General features: G+C 38.6%; 1 protein-coding gene and 1 long non-coding RNA gene across 13 annotated transcripts in view; one reads left to right on the top strand and one right to left on the bottom strand.

The window, feature by feature from the left end:
• LOC136851844 (nitric oxide-associated protein 1) overlaps nucleotides 1-23,131 on the bottom strand; it is a 447,511-nt gene that overhangs the window by 67,260 nt on the left and 357,120 nt on the right. For 9 of the 12 annotated variants that reach the window (XM_067126177.1, XM_067126181.1, XM_067126172.1 and 6 more), the window contains one exon: nucleotides 14,515-14,732. The exons of 1 other annotated variant lie outside the window; for it this stretch is intronic. In XM_067126177.1, coding sequence (XP_066982278.1) covers nucleotides 14,658-14,732 — 75 coding nt within the window. In that variant the 3' untranslated portion in view covers nucleotides 14,515-14,657. Of the gene's footprint in view, nucleotides 1-14,514; nucleotides 14,826-23,131 lie in introns of all 12 variants that reach the window. 2 more of the 12 variants (XM_067126223.1, XM_067126214.1) reach the window with 1 other exon arrangement.
• LOC136851918 (uncharacterized) lies at nucleotides 8,040-8,455 on the top strand. Its single transcript, XR_010857000.1, has 3 exons — nucleotides 8,040-8,109; nucleotides 8,230-8,295; nucleotides 8,420-8,455. It is a non-coding gene; the product is annotated as an uncharacterized lncRNA (long non-coding RNA).

The raw sequence follows: 23,131 nt of genomic DNA, 5'->3' as shown, positions 1-23,131 counted from the left end.
AGAGGACGCCACTGGATTAAGAGCCAGTGACGACCTTGAGGGAGCTGACGGATTAGACCTTTGAGGTCTAGAGGACTTAGGTAAGTCCTTCTTTTTCAAGGATTTCACCTTGGGGACAACAGACCTCGTCCTGTCTTCAAGGATAGCTGATTTATGAAACCCTTGAAAGGAAGAAGAAGAGGAAGAAGGAGAACCAAAAAGGGGACTACCAACACTCTCTCCCCCTGTCCCACTTACCACCTTACCTTCTACCTGGTGGTCCGGATAGACGTTCATTGGTTCGAGGTGGATATTGATGGCCGCCACCTCCTCCGCCACCTCTCCGCACAGGTTGTCTTCTTGGGAGGGTTGCGTCTCCTCCCGGATCTGTTCAAATATAGGGGTGGCTACTTCCGCCGGCACTGCAGCTGAGATCCGGGCTCTGGGGTAGAGGAGATTACATATCTCCTCTGACAGGACGTACGGCTTGCCCGACGCAACATTCCTCACAAACCGCCGACCCAGACCTTCAGGGTCGACAGCGAAGAGTCACGGATAATACGGTCAGACTGAAAGAAAGGGAATGATTTACTGAAAATATTCTCCAACTGTCGTATATGTCAATATAAGACATTAAAGGCAAAAGGAGACTAAAGGTTAGCGGTCTCTAAAGCTTACCGACTCATCCACCACTAGCTCGTACAGAGAGTAGCAAATCTCACAGCCATCTGGGTGCCAGACGACCAAGTCCCCAACGCGAACCGAGCAGCCGGAGTGTGAACGACACACCTCATGGCCACAGGGTTGTTGGAGAACTGCTGTGCACCCAGGCTCCTGACAGCATACCATCTGTAAGCAGAAAGATGATACATGAGTAACGTCGAGTTAAGGCCCGCCGGAGTAGGTCCGGCGGTGATAGGATGCCTTAACCTAAATTATGGGTGATGGAACATGCTTATCATCAGGCAAAACCCCGCCGGAATTAAATCCAGCAGTACGGAATTAATACACGATACATGAGTAACGTCGAGTTAAGGCCCGCCGGAGTAGGTCCGGCGGTAATAGGATACCTTAACCTAAATTATGGGTGATAGTTTATCATATGATAAAACACCGCTGGAAAGGAATCCGGCAGCAGAAAAAGATATAAGTTATGCTACGGAATGGTCAACTACTAATTATGTAAACATAAGTACTCTAAGATACGCTGGTGTTATGGTACTCCGCCCTGATTTGCCACGGATATCTCGTTATGTCACACATTATGGTAACGGCGGAAGAGGCGGAGAGGAGTCTTCGCATATGGCTCAACTCTCAACGCGCAGGGCGGGGAACCCGCCAACTAACCAAATGCCATACCCACCGGAGTAGTAACGTGTACGATAACAACGAGAGATCTGACTAACCTGGCGGAGACTGAACATAGCGAAAGTCATGATAGCATCCCTGGGACTGTGTTCGATGCTCCAGCTAACACTGTGGAAAGCGAACAAACGAAACACCAGCCAATAAGGGGAAAAGTTAGCAGAGTGGCGGAAACTTGGCAAGCGGTGGCCAGACGGGTGGGTAACACCCTCTGGAAGGCGAAAGAAAACTCCCCACGGGCAGGGGCGGATTAACAGTACTTGGGGCCTGAGGCTACTTCACATCAGGGGCCCTTTTAACAGACATGTACACATTTATCATATTTGTTTTAGCACATGTTTCAATATGAACAATATCAGTTAGTGTACTATCAATAAGTTTTACGTTTGAGTTACATTGAAACGATTGATCTATTATGCTGTATCATACTGTATAAAAAAAGAAAACTCCATTACAAACTAACAACAGAAAAACAATGAAAATATTAAACTGAACAATTCATGTATTTGTATAATTCACATATGAGGCAAGTATTACCTAATCAGATGAAGGTAAGTAGTTACAGAAAATCAATCACATTAGATACATTTTATGAACTCTGGTCTCATGTTTCCATGAAAATACTAATATGCATTGTATATATTTCCATAAATTCAACATGAAAAAATGTGAAAAATGAGTGTCAAATAAATGTCAACATGAAAAACGAGCAAACAAATGTCAACATGAAAATCCATGTTGTAAGTTAATGCCTACTTAGGGAACTTCACTTTCCTAGCTTTCTGGTTTGCAAAGTCTCTCACTACATCCTGAAAGTTTAACTTTCGCAAAATACTGGTCTCTATGTACATAAGTGACAGCATGTTTAGACGCTGTTCCATCATTTTTGCTCGTGTTTCATTTTTTATCAGTTTAAGCTTTGAAAAGCTCCGCTCTCAGTACAGTTTGACACCATGAGACACAAATACAGGCGATATGCTATTTCAACATTCGAAAGACTTCTTTCAACCCGTGTTGCAAGAGCATTCGATATACAATCAATTCAGTGCTACATTCTTGGTTTTCATTTTTGTTACGGAAATCATTGATATTTGCTGCAGCATACGATGCAAAGTGAATCATTTCATCACTGAAGCTGGTCTCAATGTCAGAAGGATAATGATTAACTAACAAATCACAATGATGTTTAAGTGAATTCCTGTCCATTGTCATCACTTTAGACAAGAAACCAAATTTTGAGCTGATATCCTTATAAGCTGAAGAACGATATACTAGTGCAGTATTCAAGTGATCAATAATTCTTAAAAAGACCTCTACTCGAAATTTCTCCTTTCCGGACATTCTTGTTTCTTCACCTGAGCTCTCATCAAATTGTTTCTTCCGCTTCTGTTTCCTGCGGGTTTCCTCCTCATAAGTGTTAGTTTCACTAAGTTCTTTACCTTGTTCTTCAAAATCATCAAATTCTGAGCGTAATGAAGAAACAAAATCCTGTAGAGAATTTAGGAGACTAACTGCATTATTCAGGTCAAGTGTAGCACACTGAAGAGCTTTGCTTATGTTGTTAAATCTTTGCAGAACAGTGTCCCACAGTGTTATGAGGATGACAGTTTCTAGTTTGTGAAACTCATTTGATAATCCCTTTGCCTCTTGTCTAGTGATTTGTTTCTCTTCTGGGTCACCTGTGATCTGTTCTAGAGCATACAGAACCCTCTTAAACCCTTTCCGAGAGCACTGGTTGCATCAGCATGACATGACCAACGCCAGATCTGACAGTTTTTGGGCACTGGTGCCTGTTTGTCTAATGCACTAACAAGTATGCTCCAGCGATGAGTAGATGCAGCAAAAACGTGTACACTCTCTGGACTACATAAAAAACTGAACAGTGAGAGGACAGCAATCAACAGAATTTGCTCCCACTAAGTTTAAAGAATGAGCAAAACAGGGTATGTATGCAGCAAGAGGGTTCACTGAAAGAATGTGAGCCTGTACGCCATTGTATGTACCAGACATGTTTGATGCGTTGTCGTAAGACTGACCACGGCAGTCACTGATGTCTATTTTGTTGGTCCTCAAGAAATCTAGAAGTGCAGTGGCCAGTCCTTTCCTGTGTGTGTATTAATATCAATGAAAGAAAGGAATCTTTCAACAGGACCATCTTCCTTTACATAACGAACAACTATTGACAGTTGATCAACATGAGATATATCTGGTGTAGAGTCAATGCAAATACTGTAATACTTGACCATTTTCAGTTCCTGAACAATTACAGAAAGTACTTTTTTGCCCATGGCACAGATCAATTCATCACATATTGTAGAAGGCAAATAAGACTTCATACCATAACCTGGGTTACCATATTTCTCAATGTGGGTGGCCAGAAAACTGTCATATTTACCTACTAGCTCAAGTATTCCCATACAATTGCCATTTGCTGGTGATCCGAACATTTCTTCTTGTCCTCTAAAGGGCAAACCTCTCTCAGCCAAAAATTTGATGACGTCTACCAAACGTTGAAGAACTGATAGCCAATAATTTGTTTCACTTACCAACAACTTTTCATTCATTGCATCAACACAACCCACCAGACTTGATCGCTGTTTAAAAGCCACACAAGCCAACAGGTGTGTCTGACTCTTTTCATGATTGTCAATGGCACGCTTTACATTCTTCCAGTCATTAAAGCCACAGGAAAATTCGCTAGCCTCAGTTGATAACAGTTTACATGTAAAGCAGTACACTTTACCTGTTGTTGGAGAGTAGCATAACCAAGTTCAAACTGATTTTTCACCAGTAAGAGTATGTATAATGAGTGAATAAAGCAGCTGTACAGTAACGAAATTGATCAGCATATGAACGTTTGGACCTGGCAAAATCATCATCTTTATGCTGACAGTCCACACTACCTACACTAATAAAATGTGCTTGCATATCTGATGAGACCTCTTTCCATAATCCTAAATCTGTCTCATAAAGACCTGAGGATGTATTTCCATTACTATCTATAGTCAGTGAAGCTTCCTCATGGCCATATGACTGATTTTTACGTCATCACTATCATGTTGATTGTGAAGCTGAGCTTCTTGATGCTCTACTGGCACGGATATCTTTTCTATTTCAGCTGAAGAAGAAGATGCAGCAGATTCTGATACAGACTGAGTGAAAAATGTCTCTATCAGTGCTGTTTGTTTGGTTATATTTTCCTCTTTAAGTTTTCTCTCAGCTGCTTTCTTTTCGCTTAACTGCCCCACTTTCATACTTTCTAAGAGACATCTCTGGGTTCTGAAACAAACAAACAATAAAATGTAATTATCACAAACTATGACAAAAATGCAGGCAAATCAAACTATCCCATATTGCTATGGTTGAGGGCCCAGGAAAGGGAGGGTGATTTCAAATATATCTCTCCTTCCTTGCGAAACACACAAATATAAATCAGTACTGGCGTAAAATCAGTACTCCCTTACCATTTAGAGGCGAAAACAAACATCTATCAATTCAATTCATTTCATTTTGACGCCTGCTCCTAGGAGCTCCCACTAGGGGATGGCCACAGCAGAAGAGCTTCCACCTCTCTCTAGCTTGACCATTAGGTCATAATGGAACAAAAAATAGTGTTCATTATCTCTAATACAGTGGTTCTTACCTTTTTTCAGTGCCTGTTCCCCATCCGAACCAATCCAGACCTGGATGTTATAACCACTATAAAATATAAATATTTATATTTTATATTTTTATATTTATATTTTATAACTATTCTAGTGTGGTATAACTGCAATATTGTCAAGAATATATATATATATATATATATATATATATATATATATATATATATAATATATATATTATATATATATATATTATATATATATATATATATATATATATATATATATATATATATATATATATATACAGACGGTTTTTTAATGGTTTTTCAGATATATTCATTAAAAAATCCAGGCCGGCTTACGACGTTTGTTTCGAGTTTACGACGCAGCCCGTTCTGACGCGCAGCCTGTTTACGACGCTTTTCAATTACGTATATTTATAAAAAAATCCGTTTCTGGTTTAACAGTAATCATCAAAAATCAGTTTCTGGTTACAATTATTAAAATACATTGCAAGGTTATGACTTTTTTCGGCGCTTTTTACGCCGCTTGTAAGCGAACTAGTTTCGTGAGCGTAGCTGCGCTCTGTATGTAACTGCATTGGTACTGTAGTTGACCGGACAACGACCTTCCTGGGTCGATCACGCAGGCGCGCGTAACAATACCAAACAACCCTTTCCTCACTCACGTGTTTGCCTCCGCAGAGTTAGGCACGTTGCCTCATTGTTGCTTTTCTTTAGCTGCAGTTTTTTCGTGAATTGTGCCTTCACTATGGCTCCAAAACGGCAGAGTTCATCATCTGATGCTAGTGCATCCAAGAAGCCGAGGAAGAGCATCACCATGGAAGTCAAGTACGACGTAATTAAGCGTTCGGAGAAGGGTGAAAGTAACACCGAGATAGGCCGTGCCTTGGGCCTTAGCAGAACGACGGTTGTTACCATAGTGAAGGACAAGCAGCGTATTCTGAAACATGTGCAAGACGCTGCACCAATGAAGGCAACGGTGATTAACGTGAAGCAACGTAGCCAGAACGTAGTGGAGATGGAGAAGTTATTGTTGATCTGGCTGGAAGACCAGAACCAACGGCGTGTTCCAGTGAGCCTGAGTGTGATTCAAGAGAAGGCTAGGGAGCTGCATGCGGCAGTGGTGAAGAAAAATGGGGGGAAGGCAGTGCTAGTGAAGAATTTTCCGCCAGTAGGGGTTGGTTTAACCGCTTCAAGGCTCGTGTAAATTTGCACAATGTGAAGTTGCAAGGTGAAGCTGCTAGCGCTGATGACGTAGCAGCAGAAAGTTTCCCTAGTGGTTTGGCTGAGATAATTAGGGAAGGTGGTTACACTGCTGACCAGGTATTTAATGTAGATGAGACAGGGTTATTTTGGAAAGAATGCCAAATCGTACATACATTTCCAAGGAGGAGAGGTCAGCACCAGGCCATAAAGCTGGTAAGGAGAGGCTGACTTTACTCTTTGGGGAAATGCTAGTGGCGATTTGAAGCTTAAGCCCTTGCTAGTGTACTTGGCAGAAAATCCCAGGGCTTTTAAGGGCATTTTCAAGAGTCAACTCCCGTCATTTGGAAGTCCAATAAGAAAGCTTGGGTTACCTTGATGGTCTTCGAGGACTGGTTCAATGACCACTTTGTGCCCGCAGTGGAAAGGTATTGTGCCTCGAAGGGTCTGCCTTTTAAGGTCCTGCTTGTCTTAGACAATGCCCTGGTCACCCGGCTAATCTTAGTAATATGAACCCTAATGTGAAGGTGGTGTATCTACCACCAAATACTACATCCTCATACAGCCGATGGACCAGGGAGTCATTGCTAACTTCAAGGCATACTACCTGAGGAGGACAATACGCTGCTTTACGGGCCGTTGAAGGTAACAAGGAGTTGACTCTGAAAGATTTTTGGAAGGGCTACAACATTGCAGATGCTGTGACGAACATCGCACGTGCTTGGGACGAAGTAAAGGTGTCGACTCTGAATGGTGCGTGGAAGAAACTGTGTCCGCAGTTTGTGAATAGTTTTAAGGGGTTTGAGCAGGCAGAAGATGTTGAGGCTGTGACAAGGAAAATTGTTGGGCTAAGCAAGAGGCTGAAACTGGACTTGGAAGCTGAGGATGTCACCGAGCTGCTGGCATCCCACGGAGAGGAATTGTCATCGGAGGACCTCATTGAGCTGGAGAAGCAGATGATCGAGGAGGAGGAAGAGGCACCACAACCAAAGGTCAAGGAATTAACAATTAAGGGCTTGACAGAGGGTTTTGCTCACCTGGAGAAATGTTTGGCAGCATTTGAGGGTGAGGACCCTAACATTGCCAGGTTTGAGAGGATTCGCAGAGGAATGCTGGATCTTACTACGTGCTACAGGGAGGCGCTGAAGGAGAAGCAGCTGAAGAAGAAAGTGCAGTCTAGGCTAGACTCTTTCTTCGTGAAGAAGTCTTCAGCACCACCTGCCACTCCTAGTCTAGGTAAGGATTTCTCAACTTTATTTTTATTAACTGCTGTAATATAAATTGTTATAACTTGTAATAATATTTATAAAAATGTTACTGCAATTTATATTTACATACTGTAGATACACAGCATAACCCAATAAATTTTATCATTTGTATCATTGCAGAAGTGACTCCTAATCCAGATTCCCAGAACCTCTACCTGGCTATGAATCAGAACCTGAGCCTGAACCTGTACCTGCAGTAACCTCCCCAGCAGCTTTTCCAGCTCTATCAGGTAAGGAATTCCTAAGTGTTTAATTTTTATAATTTTCATGCATGAAATCATTTGTACATACAGTACTGTACATATGGTACAAATTTTATATTTACTATCGCATAACCTAATTTATTTCATTATGTGCCATTCCAGATCTCTTTGGTAGTGATGACAGTCCTGACCCCCCTGAAGAATTTCAGGGTTTTGAAGTTACGGGACCTCCTGTCTCCTCTCCAGCTTCACCAGGTAAGGAATTCTTAATGTTTTTTTTAATGTTTTATAAATTTTTATAAATGTTACAAAAAGTGTACTGCACTTCACCCACTGTACAGTACACTATTGCTTTAGTATTTGCTGTAACTTTACATAATCATTATCATTCCAGATCCACATGTTACAGCCTCCTCCCGGCCCAACTCAGCTGACCTTATCCCCTCTCCAGCCCCATCAGGTAAGGATTTCATGACTTTTTTTTTTCAAATCACTTTATAAAACTGTATACAGTACAGTAGCTTATTGCATACATACCCTGTGTGGTAATTTCTATCTTTTATCATTCCACAAATGACAGGTGTCCCCTGCTCAACTCCAAATTCACCTGCACCAGTAGCACCTGCACCCATTTCATGTCCACCAGGTAAGGAATTCTTCACTTTTTAGAAATTTCTATTAGCCTACATTGTTTTAAATTGTGTTATTATACTTATACAGTACAGTACAGTACTGCTGTGTACAGTATCATTTTTATCTTTTCACTGCAGACTCCCAAGCACCTGCAGATGCCACACCATAGCCCCTGTTCTCATCTACCATATGCCCATCCCAGTAAGCAAGCCAACCACTAGAATTTGGTAAGAACACTTTCTGTTTTATAAATTGTTATACATTTTATAAAATTAGTGTACTGTTTATGAAATCCACAGAAGTACTTTATTCTAATCTTTATCATGTACATTATCATTCCAGACTGACATGCACCTTTAACCTGACCTCTACTGGAACTGTACAAAACCTTCCTCATGTAGCCTACATCTTTCAAATCACTCAAGGTATTGAATTCTTCACTGTTTTTAATGTTATAAATGGTCATATGTACAGTACATTTGATAAATATAAAGTAACGTCTTCATTCTAATATTCCAGACTGCCCAGCACCTTTACTAGAGCTCCCTCATCCTTGCCTCCATCTTCTAAAAATCACTGAAATTAGGTAAGGCATTCATATTTTTATTTTGTACTGTTGAACATAGGTTTGTGAAATACCTGAACAGATACAGAACAGTGTAACACATACAGTACAAACTCTGCAGCAATTTTATCCTTATCATTGCAGGCTCCCCACGCATACAATCTCCATCTCCCACAACCTAGCCTGCGGTTGTAACAGCTTTGACAATCACTGAATGAGGTAAAGAATTCCTAACTCTTTATAATTTTTATATATTTATTATTCTACTGTAAAATACTGACTGTTCTGTATTTATACAGTACAGTACTGTACTTTGTTGCATGCAGGACTACTGTACAGTATTATATGTACACTAATACTAAATTTTTACATTCCAGAATCCCCCTGAATCATGAGGCCACACCATTTTTCCAGGGTTAAGAAGCACGGGGTTTCCAAAATAAAAGTAAGGAATTCACTTTTTTTTTTATCTTTTATAAACTCTTTGGTATAAATTACAGTACAGTACAGTGTACTGTACACCTGTGTTACTGTATAACATGTTGTATTTTACTTTTGTGCAGTATATGTACAGTACTCTATACTTTACTGCATACAGGATTTACTGTACAGTACTGTACTTTGTAGTAAATTGTAAATTTTTACATTCCAGAACCACCAGTTTTGGATACACACCACATCAAAATGTAGGTAAAACATCAAGAAACAACATGCAGTATACCCAAAGGATTAAAAGTAAGGCTTTCATAACTTTTGTTTCAAATTTTTATACAATTTTCTGGCGTCGTATGCCATCGTTCCGCTTTATGACGATTTTCGGGTTCGACAAGCAAAGAACGAACCACCGTTGTAAACCGGGGACTGCCTGTGTATATATATATATATATATATATATATATATATATATATATATATATATATATATATATATATATATATATATATATATATATATATATATATATATATATATATATATATATATATATATATTGATAAAAGATATCTAACATTGAAGGTAGCGTTATGTGCATGAGGAGGAATTTGGTGGACTGTGTATTGTGTTGGTGATCATACGTTATTATACAACGGTTATAAGTTATATAATAACGTATCACTACCACCACAATACAGAGTCCACCATATTCCTCCTCATGCACATAATATTACATAACACCTTCAATATTAGACATATTTTATCAATATAGCTATTCTAGGCAACTTCACAGTTGAACCACTTATATATATATATATATATATATATATATATATATATATATATATATATATATATATATATATATATATATATATATATATATATATATATATATTGATTGATTGATTGATTGATTGATTGATTGTGACAAATAAAATGATAACACAAAACATAACGCTTCTCAAACCAAATGCCACACGCACCAGTAATTCACCTCAATACTATCAATCACTCAAGCACAATCAAATATAGTGCAGACCCAATTCACACTGTTCACATAAACTCAACTACTCACAGCACAGTGCATGTCCAACACGTTTCTGTGCCACGTGAACTGTACTCGTTGGCTCCTCTCACTATATACACCACACCACTACCTCGAGGTTTCGCCCAGCTGACATGAACGCGTATACACTCCAGGTTTGCCAAGTCTCGTAAATGTACTATTGCCAATTTTATTGATATATTTTCTAATCATCACCTCATCGGGGGCCCCCTCAGTACCCGGGGCCTGAGGCTGCAGCCTCATTAGCCTCAATGTAAATCCGCAACTGCCCACGGGGTGCCAAACGTAAGCGATCGGCGTTCCTCACGTAGGGAGATGTCTAGGTTACTCGCCAAAAGCTAACTGATCAGGTAAATAAGGACTAGGCTACATACACGAAAAGATCTGTGCAACCTTCGATCCCAGTCCACCCTCCAAACCCAAAGCTTTTTGGCTTGGACAGGAAGGCCAGAATCGGTGCAGCGCGGGGCACGAAAGCCTAGCCACACCCTCCAAAACCGACAGTCTGGTCAGGTGGAAGACTATGAATTGAGGAGACCCTTCACTATTCTAACCTCACCCTCCAAAAAACCTCACGGCCTGGTCAGGTGGGCTAAAAAGGGGGAAAGGGCAACTACCTCACTAGCCTAACCTCACCTTCCAAAAACGTGACAGCATGGTCAGGTGGGCCAAGAGAGAACGAAGAACTCCCTCAACAACCTAACATCTCCCTCCAAAACCTCAAAATGGCCTGGTCAGGAGAGCTAGGAAGCATAAGCATCGTGTAAAGAGCCTAACCTGTCCAGCCTAACTCTCTGAAACCGATTACGGTACGGCCGAGTAGGCTAGGCTAGAAAATACCTAATCGAATAAAACTGTCTGACTTCAAGAGTACTAAGATAAAAGTTAACCAGACGATGTGTGAAATATAAAAAAAACATATATATACATAGAATTATATACTATAAATACATAAAAGACTCAGCGACAGAGAAGGCCAAACAAAACCGATATATGGAAAGTAGGGGATACCCAAGATGGCCGAGCCTGACGTCGAATCACACATAAAACTAATCCAAGAATATACATGTCATCCAACATCGTACACATCAGAAATGATCATGAGCATAACAGTACCATCGTGGAGAATGTACCAACTCGCTGGTAGAGGAAGGGGACCAGGGAAAAGGGAGAAATTATGATCAGAAAAGGGGAGGGGGAAACCCTCCATCTCTAGCCTAGATCAGTTATGATACGGGCTCCCAACCTCCTACCAACGAAATGGTGATTTCTATATATATAAAACTCCAATTGAAGGAGTATGGATAAAATCTAGCAGCAACTTTATGCTAAAAAACTGCGAAGACTGAGGGTCCAGCATAGCAGAGGCCGACGCAGCCACGTCCGGCTGCGTAGCGTTATTTACCTGGTAAACAATATATTAAAGGTCAAACAAGATGCCTCTGTAAGAAAAAACCAAAAGGAGATGGTACTCAACTTAGTTGGGAATTCAGGAAGAGATGACATGCTGAATTAGTGGAAATCCAAGAAAACACAGCACCAAGGAAAAAACACGGTGTTGTCTGGAAGCGTGCTAATTTGGAATGTTTACAAGATGGCGGCTGAGGTGGTGGTTGGCTGGGTGAAGAGAGTGAGGTTTGTAACGGCTCCTCACTTTTCGGGGTTTTGAGATTGGAGAGCTCTATAGGGCGGAGGCCTGTGGCAGTGGCACCACTCACCCTTTGTGTATACCGACACCATATAATGGCGTTCAATCCGGGGTTCGTAACCCTGGCATTGTGTTTCGCTTTTTCTCTGGTATATTTAGCAATACTTATACCTAGAAATATGTGCTAAAAGGATATTTCACCGGGTGACACAGGTCGAGCCCAGAAACACTTCGTATGATGAAAAATAACCTTGCCCCATATAAATAAAGTATTTAGAGATTCATTTACGCTAACTAGAAACAAGAAAAACATTCTGAACTGAGTTAAATATGGCGAAATAAACTTACCATGTACTATATTTTTAAACCAAAACATTGATCGCTATGATCACAATTTATAATACAGCAGCAATATACGAATACTGTATATACATATACAATATTATTGGATACAGTGATGTAAAGCATAACATTTTAAAAGATACATGGAAAAGATGCATATTTATTATGTTGATGTTTATATAGTACAATATTAATATGCGAATATAGAGTACAGTGTAATATAGACTAGGCTACCATATATGTATACGATATACCATAGTGCAGGCTAAGTTAATTCTTGTTTGTTATTCAATTTCTCTTTATGTTGAAATATCATAAGTCACTTTGCATGAACCTCTATAGAGTATACTTTATAGTGTATGCTATGCTACCATAGGTATACAGTACATGGTATTGAATACCCTAGTGTAGGCTAGCCTATATTCAAGATATGTTTTTTCCAACAAACGATGGGTTTTTTGGAACCTAACCCCATTGTAAGTAGGATAATACCTGTATAAGCATTTTCAGAGATTTTTTTGTGTTTGAACTATCAAAATAGGCAGTTCAAAGTGTTTTTAGAAGGGTTTTAAGTATTTGCAGATTTTAGCTATTCGGGGGGGGGTATGCATCCCCCGCAAATACGGGGGTTTACTGTATTACTATTAGTTTCAATTATTAGGAGGAGCCTAATTTTATTTCTTAGACTATTAAAAAAGTTGTGACATCAATACCAAGTTAGTAATACATACTATAAGTAGGCCTGCCTAATCACATTTTCCATTCCCCTACAGCATAGAAGATACTGGGGAAATTCCTGTAGTACATAATTTACTTAGGTTTCTAAATTGTGATAAAAAGAAACATGGGATACTTAGTTCAAACCTAACCCATAAGTTAAACACATAAGGGGAAACTGCATGTCACTGTTATCATTTTGTAACTGAAAAATTAAACAAAAAAATTTTTCCGTTTTAATCTGTGAAGGAAAATTATCTAAATATAGTAAAACAAACCATCTACTCATGAGTTTGTAATAAAATTGCTAATTACTGAGATTTTAAAATTGTCAAAGTTGAAATCAAAGCAGAAGGCATGGTGTAGCCTAGTAGCCTAATCCAAAATTTCCACCTTCACAGACACACCAGTTAGTAGCTCTTAACAATTATGCATAACCAAAACATTTTATAAAACAATTGTTTTACAGGAGCTTAAGACTAGGCACTTAGTCTTTCTGAGCAGATAACTGCAATATTTCATCTACACAACCTTTGACAGTTCTGGAGCACAGTATGTTTATAGTAAAACAGACCACTAACAATGGGGATCTTAGCAGTTTGTGCGCTGTTGTCACGTCTGTGTGAGAAAGGCGAAGGAAAACCAGGTAATTGCTGTAAGCAAGGGAAAGAGCCCTATTGCCTTGAGTCATTTGATGCTCTACCACTCTGTCTATCAAAGGTACTAAATTCTGGCCAAAACCAACTATGAGAGAATTCTTTGATATTGGTTGGTCTGTCTTCTGGAGGGAACCAGAGAAGTAACTCCCTTTGAGGATAAACAGCAGCAGCTACACTATGAAAAAAAAGCTTTTATGGGTTGATATACCAGTGATCTGAAAAATATGAATGGATTACATAGTAACCTATGGAGTATAAACTGCTTGCTTTTCTCTTTCTCTCTTTGGATTATTCTTTATAAAAAAAAAAAACAATTTTCAAGTCTGTTCCTGGTTTTCATTTTTGCAGTGAATCTTACCTGACAATGTACAATACTGTACTGCAATGTTTCTTTTCCTTGCACTTTGATTTTCAATCAGTATTTCAGTGTTTTTTTTTTTGTACAGTACTATACAGTATATTCTTTGTTGTTTAAGAGCATATAAAGTACTGTGTAGGGACAAAATATGAAAAAAATTATCAAACTGCCATTTTATATCTGCAGTTTTTTACATTACTGTATCTGCAAACTTCCAATATCCAAAAGGGCCTTGGATGTATTAATGCAGATACCTGGGGCAATACTGGTTTACAGTTTGATACACAATACTTTTCAATCAGGTGTCTTATTGCTTTAAAGCCATTTACCCTACTCACTTGCTTGAGATTTTAGGACAAGAACTACCTGTTTTACCAAGTTCTTGGAAGAAATGAAAGGTACACTTTTCCATATACCAAATTTTGAGTTTATTCTTACCTGCAGAAGATAAAACAACATCGCCACAACACTCCTGACTGTTGTTTGACATCATTTTCAAGTCACAGGGGGCTAAGGCAGGCCAATGTTGAAGTCTTTCTTTGCCACCTACAGGCACGCCTAATACCCGTGTTCCCAAATATTTATAATAAAATAATGAAGCATAGACGGTTTTCACGATGGTTATTGGAAGTTTGGCTGCTGAAAAAACTGTAATTCTGTAAACAAAAAGAAAATAATTGTCATAAAACTATCAAATAGGTTTTGTCACAATGTAACAGCTTTTTTCACAAAATACCCATTACCCTGTACTCAAAATTAATCAACACAGGTTGTCAAAATGTACAGATGCTATACTCCCCTGAAATAAAGAAAAGAATGGATATTCTGGCACCTAACAGTAATCACCAATCAATATTCCTGCATGGGTAATGGAGTACTGTACTCCCCATTAATCCTAAGCCAATGTTTACTGGCCATTGCCACTGTAAAATTCCTATGCTGTAATTTCTCTGTTCAAAAATCTTTCTTTTCATTTCTTGTGTGCATTTCTGCCTATCCTACAAAGTGACTTGGCTCAAATTCAGGGGTATTATTAACACCTGACTAATTTACTGATTAATTCATTGTAATTTTTGTCACAGCAAGAAAAGGTCAAAAATCCGAATACCAACTAATTCAGCAATATTTAACAGTATGAAATACAAAAAGATAATATGTTACGAAATACAAAAAGATATATGTTACAAGTTAAAAAAAAAATAGGAGTAAAAAGAAAAAAGAAACCATGCAGTGATTAACAAAATCACATCAAAAGTCTAGCCTGGCAAAGGAACACCCTAAAATAAATAATAATACATATACTGTACTAATTGGTTGGATTTTATATAAAAGACCTGCTTCCTAACAAATTTTAAAATACCACTGTTATTGTGCATCACCTCCCCTGCAAGAATCCTAAAGAGGGGACCCACACCAGGAAAATCCTTTCCCTGGCAACCATGATAGGAAGTTATCTTAAAGATCCCCAAAAATGGGACATTCAACCATCAAATAAATTAGAGTCAAGGGGATCATGCAATCTTCAAAATATGGCTGGACATCTCCAGTTATTAACAAATAACGTAAGCACAAGGTTAATCTTTATCAGCAAATAGCTTATCAGCTCTGGGCCATGTTAGTATACTGAAATTCTGAGTTCCACGGTCTAACCAAATCTTGCAAATGGTTTTGATGTCAGGATAAAAATACTGTACAGTACTTTTTAGCTGTGTCAAATGAATGAATGATCATGATTTTTCTGGCAGCATAACAGCAACTGGTCACTGATGCTGCTGATACCAACTAAAGTGTGTTAATGTATAGTGTTATTTATTAAGAACAAAAATCATAATTAAAAATGTCTAGATTTTTCGAAGATGGTGAGCCTCTGAAATATACTTAAAAATGCCACTGACATTACAAGTTACTACAGCTTGTCTTCAGCCTCAAAGAGAAGTCTACTTCTGAGGTCCCTATGGCTTGAAAAGTCAATTAACAATGCCTCAAAGCCAGCAAGTTCATAGAATAAGAAAGTTTCCATTTCTGAGCTGTTCAGGATGCATGTTTATCGATTAAATAATTGGTTGGATTAACATCAACCTGCTGTCCCCTGAATTTTAACTGTCTATCCTTTGCACCAATTGGAATCACCTTGTCATTGCAGTGTAGAATGATATTTATGAAACTTCTTCCCCTGACATTTCAGATGCTGCCTTGTAGCATCTACTGCTATCACAATTCACAGATGTATCAACGACAATTCCTGTGGCCACAGACACTAAAACGATCTGGATTGTATCCAGCAAAAGGTGGATAGCTTGCAGCCATCCTATAAAGATATGGAGATCCTTGTTATCTCTTGCTTGATACTACTTTATTGAAAGGTCTTTATGTTCTGATGTACCAGTATGAATACCTGTGAACTGTTCCAGTGCATCATATAGGAGCACAGAGAGAAGTGCATGCACCCTTTGTCAAAGTACTGTCTGTGATGCCTCGGCCGTAGTCGGTACTCCAGAGCATTTCAGTGATTTCATTAAGAACTGCTCAATTGTTTGATCAGAGAAGTTGCCGCCCCAAAAAGAATCACAACGACGTATAGTGAAGTAACCTTTCTCCGTAAATAGTCGGTATTCTTCATCTGGTATGGTTTCGTCTAGTCTCTTCCATTTGTTGCAAGTTACAACCGAGCAGATTTGGCATAATTAAGATGCCTGCTGCATGGAAGTGAGAATCATTTCCCTCACACAAATCTGAGATGCATTTCCAGTTTCTGTCACCTGCTCTGATAAAATGCTGCAGAAGAGCCACTTGCGAATATGTTGCACCCAAAGTTTTCCTGTTCTGCTTTTGGCTGGCTGCCTGGTAATAGTTGAAATGATCTTATGCAGTGCTGGATACATTCCTCTTCCCAGATACTGCAGGAGGCTTCCTGTCATGGTCAAGAAGTGCTTTGTGAAGATATTGTATGCGATCCTTGTCAATACTATCCAAAGCCCCTGGTGCACTCATCAAGACAACAAGTAGGGCAGCTGAAGTAAAGATGTGGGCACGGAGAGAACGAGAAAAGGCATGACCAGACAGCATGTGCATGACACATCCCTTAGCATATACTGTTTCCAAAAGTTCTGTAGTCCACTGCCTGTCATGATATACCCAATGCTGCCTTGATAAGACATGAGGAAGTGAAATCCACCAAGCCTGACTATAATTTTATTAGATTTTTCTGAAGAAGCTACTATTTCTACCGCCTTGATGCCAAGTGGTTGATCAAAGTGACTGGACAAATTACTAAGCCATGCTTTCGCATTGCTCTTATGAAACAGGGCTGTAGATAGTGGTGGGATTAGAGGATCAGATTGATGAAGGCAGGATTTCTATTCTTGATGTCTTATACTCTTCACAATTACTGGCCTTTCATGAAACCACTCCATTATGAAAGGGGGTAATTCAAGAACATAACCAACAACCCGGAGAAATCTAGTGACGCTGCAGACTGGAAAAGATTGAGATTCTCTTCAGAAGCTTCCAGGCTCCACCACAATGAATGCTAAACCAGAGACAGCAGGTTTGCTAAATGTTCTAATAGGAATCTGTCCAGGCACCAGCTATTTCTGCAGATGCGCACTTTTACTTTACGTTTTATTGCTGGAAGTGTCTTTGATCCCAGGAGGAGTTATACATACTATACCACCCATACTATGAAAATCATTATGTCCATTGACAGTAGCAACATTAAAATCTGCATTGTCAAAACAAATTGTGTGAAACCATCCAAATGGTAGGATGGTTCACTTCCAGCTATTAAGGCATGTTCAAATCTCTGAACCTCTTTGTAGTCATCAGCAAAACTCACACTGTTCAAGATGTCTATGATCTCACGGGATGCATATTTACGGTGTATGTAGACAGCAATTCCCAGAAGTATGGGTGAAACAAAGGATCTGGGTCTACAGGCAGAAATTATTGCATGTGATATGGAGATGCATTTCCTATTTGAAACTGTCTGACTTTGCCATAGTCCAACTAATTTGTGGAGGAAGCTGCAAAAAGGTGGGTATCATTATTTGCTCATTGTCCAGTTGCTTCCATGCTTGCATATTCATCACAGTCATAAATTGCCAGCCTGATGCTCCATTCCAGAATGATTGGAAGCAGCCATATCTATGATACGATCACTCTGAATGTAGTATCAATCTGCTTTATCAGTTATCCATTTCTCATGGAGGATTCTGTGCAGAGTCTCAAGCTCACAACCTTTGATTTTCCAGCAAGGCTGGTTGACAATTCTTCACCATAATGCTCCTTGAGTTTGATTAAGTTGTTTATTAAGTAGCCTTCATTTCCATGATATTTGTCCATCCATTCCTGATAGTTCCTGAAGAATACTGGCACTCATCCCATTGTCATCAAGAACGACAGAGCTTAGAAGAGAATGCTTCTTCCCTCTGATTCTCATTTTGATTTTCCTCATTCCCCTTAATTTTATAAAACAATTGAGCACACTGTCTATAGTATTTAAGCTTCAGCTGCAGCTAGGTCATAAACATATTGAATACGTTGTGTCCCATCACTACTACATGTCTTTCTTTTGCAAGTTTGGATTTGGTCTGGAATTCCAGGTTTCTACATTGCCTGCCCTTTTTTCTATGTTTGGCAAGTTTGGCATTCTGAGTAACAGGCTCTGTACAGAAAAAGCAATCACTTTTGAGTGTCAAGTATAGGAATTATGACCGAGTTCAGGGCATTGTCATTCTTCTTCTTGGTGACACTCAGATTTTCTCTTGCTAGAGTGATTGGAGCTTCTCCTTGTGTACTGTTTCCTACATTGGACATGAATTCTCAGTGGTGTTGCACTTTCAAAGGTTTTATGAAGGCCATCATTGCGCTCTAAGCTTGAAGTCACAAGAGTTTGGCGTCCTTTTTCCCCAACTATTATAGTTTTAGGTGAGCTATCCTCACAACTCTCTTTGCATATACTACAAGACATATCTGTTGCCTGAAATTATAAGTAGATATTTACATTTATATTCTTTTAGCAGTATGTTTAAAAATAGACATGTATCATTATAGTTGTACAAAGCTGTAGTTCATTTGGGAGGGCAAATTTTCCCGAGTTTTAAACATCACCATGTACTTGGGTAACAAATACCAAGTAACTGTTAAATTATGTAAAGAAGTAAAAATTTTAAAGTTAGCAAAACTATTTCTTTATTTAGAGTATATCATGCATGCATCCTCTTATAGCGAGACTATGCTCTAAGCTCATCTTCATATGCACGACTTAGCCTACATCCAGTAATTTTTCATTTTTACTGCCTAGTCACAAAAAAAATCGCTTAGGCTAATCGGATAAAGAGATTATTTTCATTATTTTTAAGTCATTAAATGGTGTGTGGGTGACCCATCAATTATCATCTTTTCATTAGAGTGTTATAGTACAGTGTGACCCAGTGTTGCCATTTGCACGATAACTATCCTTACATTACGATAATTACAAGGTTCTAGGATGATAGCATTTATGCCTATACAGTGTTTTCCTCTATAATTGAGTAGCAAATAGCAGAAAAAAAACCTTACAAAAACAGACGAATTATAAGAAAATATGAGCTCTAAAAACAGGTTGAGCAAAAAACTGACCATGTACGATAATTTTGTTGATAATTGTACAATATACAATATGTAATAATGGGAATGGCACCTGGTGAAGTCAGAGGCACGCTGAATCTAGAAAGATTAAAATGAGGTGGCAAATGGCAGCCCTGGATTTCCAGTAACCTAGTGTGACAGCGTTTGGCAGGTGAGAATGTTTTGTTGTTCTCCTGAAATGTTAAAATCTCAAGGGTTTGTTATTTTAATGATGAAAAGAAGAACACAAAACCACTTCATGAAGCACTACACTTTATACACGTCACTGGGTCACTATGAGAACAGTTAATAGCATGGTAAATTAATAATCAAACTTTCTTCACCAACACACACCATTCCGGCTTTCCTTGGTTTCACATTCCTGAGTAACGTTGTCACTATTTCCTGTTTCTTAAACACATAAGCCATATCGTATAACTAGTAATGCCTTATCAAAGTTCGCGAAGATGAAACCGTTTTCTTTCTATTACCCTTGAAATTATTAGTACAAAAATAAATATAATAAACAAGGAGAGACTGAGAAAAGACAGCGGACCGTCCAACTGTCTGCTTGGTGTATTTCCTCTCTTCGCTAACCCAGTATAGCCAGAACACAGAACATTGCAAACTTGCAATATGCTAGACCTCTTGATATCTTATTATTATACTGTAATTATACATTCAGTTTCTATTTATCACACTTACACAATTTCACTTACTGACTACTGTTCCTAATTACGTTATTCTTCATCATGGTTTCTACCTTACATGTGTATTTTCAAGCTCAGATATTCAAAAAAGATTGGTAATATTGGGCGCCATCTTGGATATGCTACTTACTAGCTATTTGATCTTCTAAATACCTATTCTATTATGATTCTTATGCCTGAAAACATAGGGATAGCCACCAAGTTTATGTTGTATCTCGTATGAAACAAAGTTATGAAAAAATTAGAAAATAACAGCCATTTTGGACGCCAGCTTGAATTTCAAAGGTTGCACAGAGGGATACCAGGGACTTTAGTATGTCATTCTATGTATGTTCCTGCATCTATCTGAAAAAATCAGCTTGTTACCAGCTATGTCCAGGTTTTGGGTCAAAATTGACTAATACTCTTGGACTAGTGGCTTTCAGGTGCATGATGCATGGTGTACTTTTTTATAATTTTAATGTGTTTCACTATATTTATAATGGGGACAAATAACTACTGTTTTAAATGGAAGCCAGTCCCAAGGGTGGAGATGTCGCTGACACATTCTGTAGCAGAATAAACTTATAATTGTTAAGTTGTGCCTGGGGTGGGGTCGCCCCATGGATAGGTGGGCCGAGCTCTATTGTAAGATTACGTGCCACACACAGGTCATTTAGGGCAGAGAGTGAATGATAGAAAGTTTTCCAGTTCAACGTCAGCGTTTGTATCCCCATGGAGACGCTTGAGTCATGGTCGCGTGGGAGCCGGAAGTACGTCTGCGCACAGTTAATTAAGAATCCGTCAACCTGAGATGTCATGGGACTGGAAGCTGGCATCGGCATTTCTCTTTGGAACCTTCTAGAAGGAATTCCTAGTTTTAACTGGTTTTTACTGGTTTATAGGTGGGGCATCGAGGCATGCAAGTTCTTGTATACATAGGCTACCTGTACGTGCCTCGTGATTAGGCCTTTCGTGTTGTAATGTTTTCATTCTGCTTGAAGCTGAGCAGTGGTGGCCTGGACACCTGGTTTTAGACTGTTGCCTAAATGGTGAGTTTTGGAGATTGACATTAATCACTAATAACTGTTGTTATTTGTACTGGTGATAGTTATTCATTGGAGGGTGGGTAGAGCTCCTAGCTAGCACGCTGTTGGCCCAGCATTCGACTCTCCGACCGGCCAATGAAGAAGTGGGAATTTATTTCTGGTGATAGAATTCATTTCGCGGTGTAATGGTTTGGATTCCACAAGCTGTAGGTCCGTTATATAGTGCCAGTTGGTTCTCAGCCACATCAAAATAAATCAATCCTTCGGGCCAGCCTAGGAGAGCTGTTAATCAGCTCAGTGGTCTGGATTAAACTAAGATACTCTTGACTTTTTAGCCTCAGTGATTTTTATTATTCTCCCTCTTTGCAGTGATTTATGACTATGGGCGTGTATGACAAGATTGGCGCTTGTGTGCTTCTGTTAGAATTGGCTGTTTTGGGAATATGGTCAACTGTGACTGGTACAAGGGATTTAACAATGTAGAGACTGTGATGATGGGGTAGAGACGGGAGAAAGGTCTTATTAGTGTTGTTTCATGATGCAGTGATTTCAGGGGGGGTAGTTTTTTTACTTGCATTTTCAATAATGTTCTTCATTTTTGTTTGGTTACTATAATTAACCTGTTCAGGCTGTTTATTGTAGAATAAATTATACTCTTGTAAATGGGATTTAACTTCACACATGCCATTTAGAAGGTTCTGTTAAATTGAGTTAAGGAACTTTGTAAATGCTGATTTACAAGGATGCCAACTAGATTTTAGACAAGACCCCCATCTTCCCTTACACACACATATATATACAGTATATATATATATATATATATATATATATATATATATATATATATATATATATATATATATATACACACTGAAAATATATACAGGTATATCTATCTATCTATATATACCTCTATCTATCTATATACTTATATATATATATATATATATATATATATATATATATATATATATATATATATATATAATGTGTATTGTGTGTAATTACTGTAAAAGCATTAAACAGTGTATATAGAATGAGAAGACTTGAGAATTAGAACAAAGTTGGAATGCACTTGCACGACAGAATTGAATGTCAATTACAGGTATAAGAAAGGGATAAGATAAGGTATTAATCAAGAAAGGAAGGATAAAATAAACAAGTAAAATACTGAAGTATATATATATATATATATATATATATATATATGACTATTTATCACATCACCGTGTTCATATACAATCAGAAAGCTACAAGAGCGTCCTTTAATATCAGTTCATACACTCGGAAATAATATATTTTCATATATGTTACCCGAAGGAATTTTTAAGTTGATAATAAGTCCACCGTCGTAGGATCGGGCAGCGACGGACGAGAGTCAGGACTACAGTGACGCACTAACGAATCGGCCACAGAGAGGTATAAGTGAATAACATCATCTCCATTAGTCACCGTGAACTCAGGTATTTTGCGTTTGGAGACGATATCCACCCACCTCTGCCATGTTGACCGTGTAGTGCGTTTGTCGCACGTAGCCATATTATGACTATTTATCACATCACCGTGATTCATATACAATCAGAAAGCTACAAACGTCCTTTAATATCAATTCACTCTACCTCCCGGAAATAATATATTTTCATATATGTTACCGAGAAATTTTAAGTTGATAATAAGTCCACTAATCCCGTGGGGATCAGACAACGACGG

This window comes from Macrobrachium rosenbergii, chromosome 3 (assembly GCF_040412425.1).
Source record: "Macrobrachium rosenbergii isolate ZJJX-2024 chromosome 3, ASM4041242v1, whole genome shotgun sequence".
In the NCBI taxonomy this organism is placed as follows: Eukaryota; Metazoa; Arthropoda; class Malacostraca; order Decapoda; family Palaemonidae; genus Macrobrachium; species Macrobrachium rosenbergii.
The sequence above is the reverse complement of the archived record's forward strand: the minus strand, read 5'-3'. Positions and strand labels throughout refer to the sequence as shown.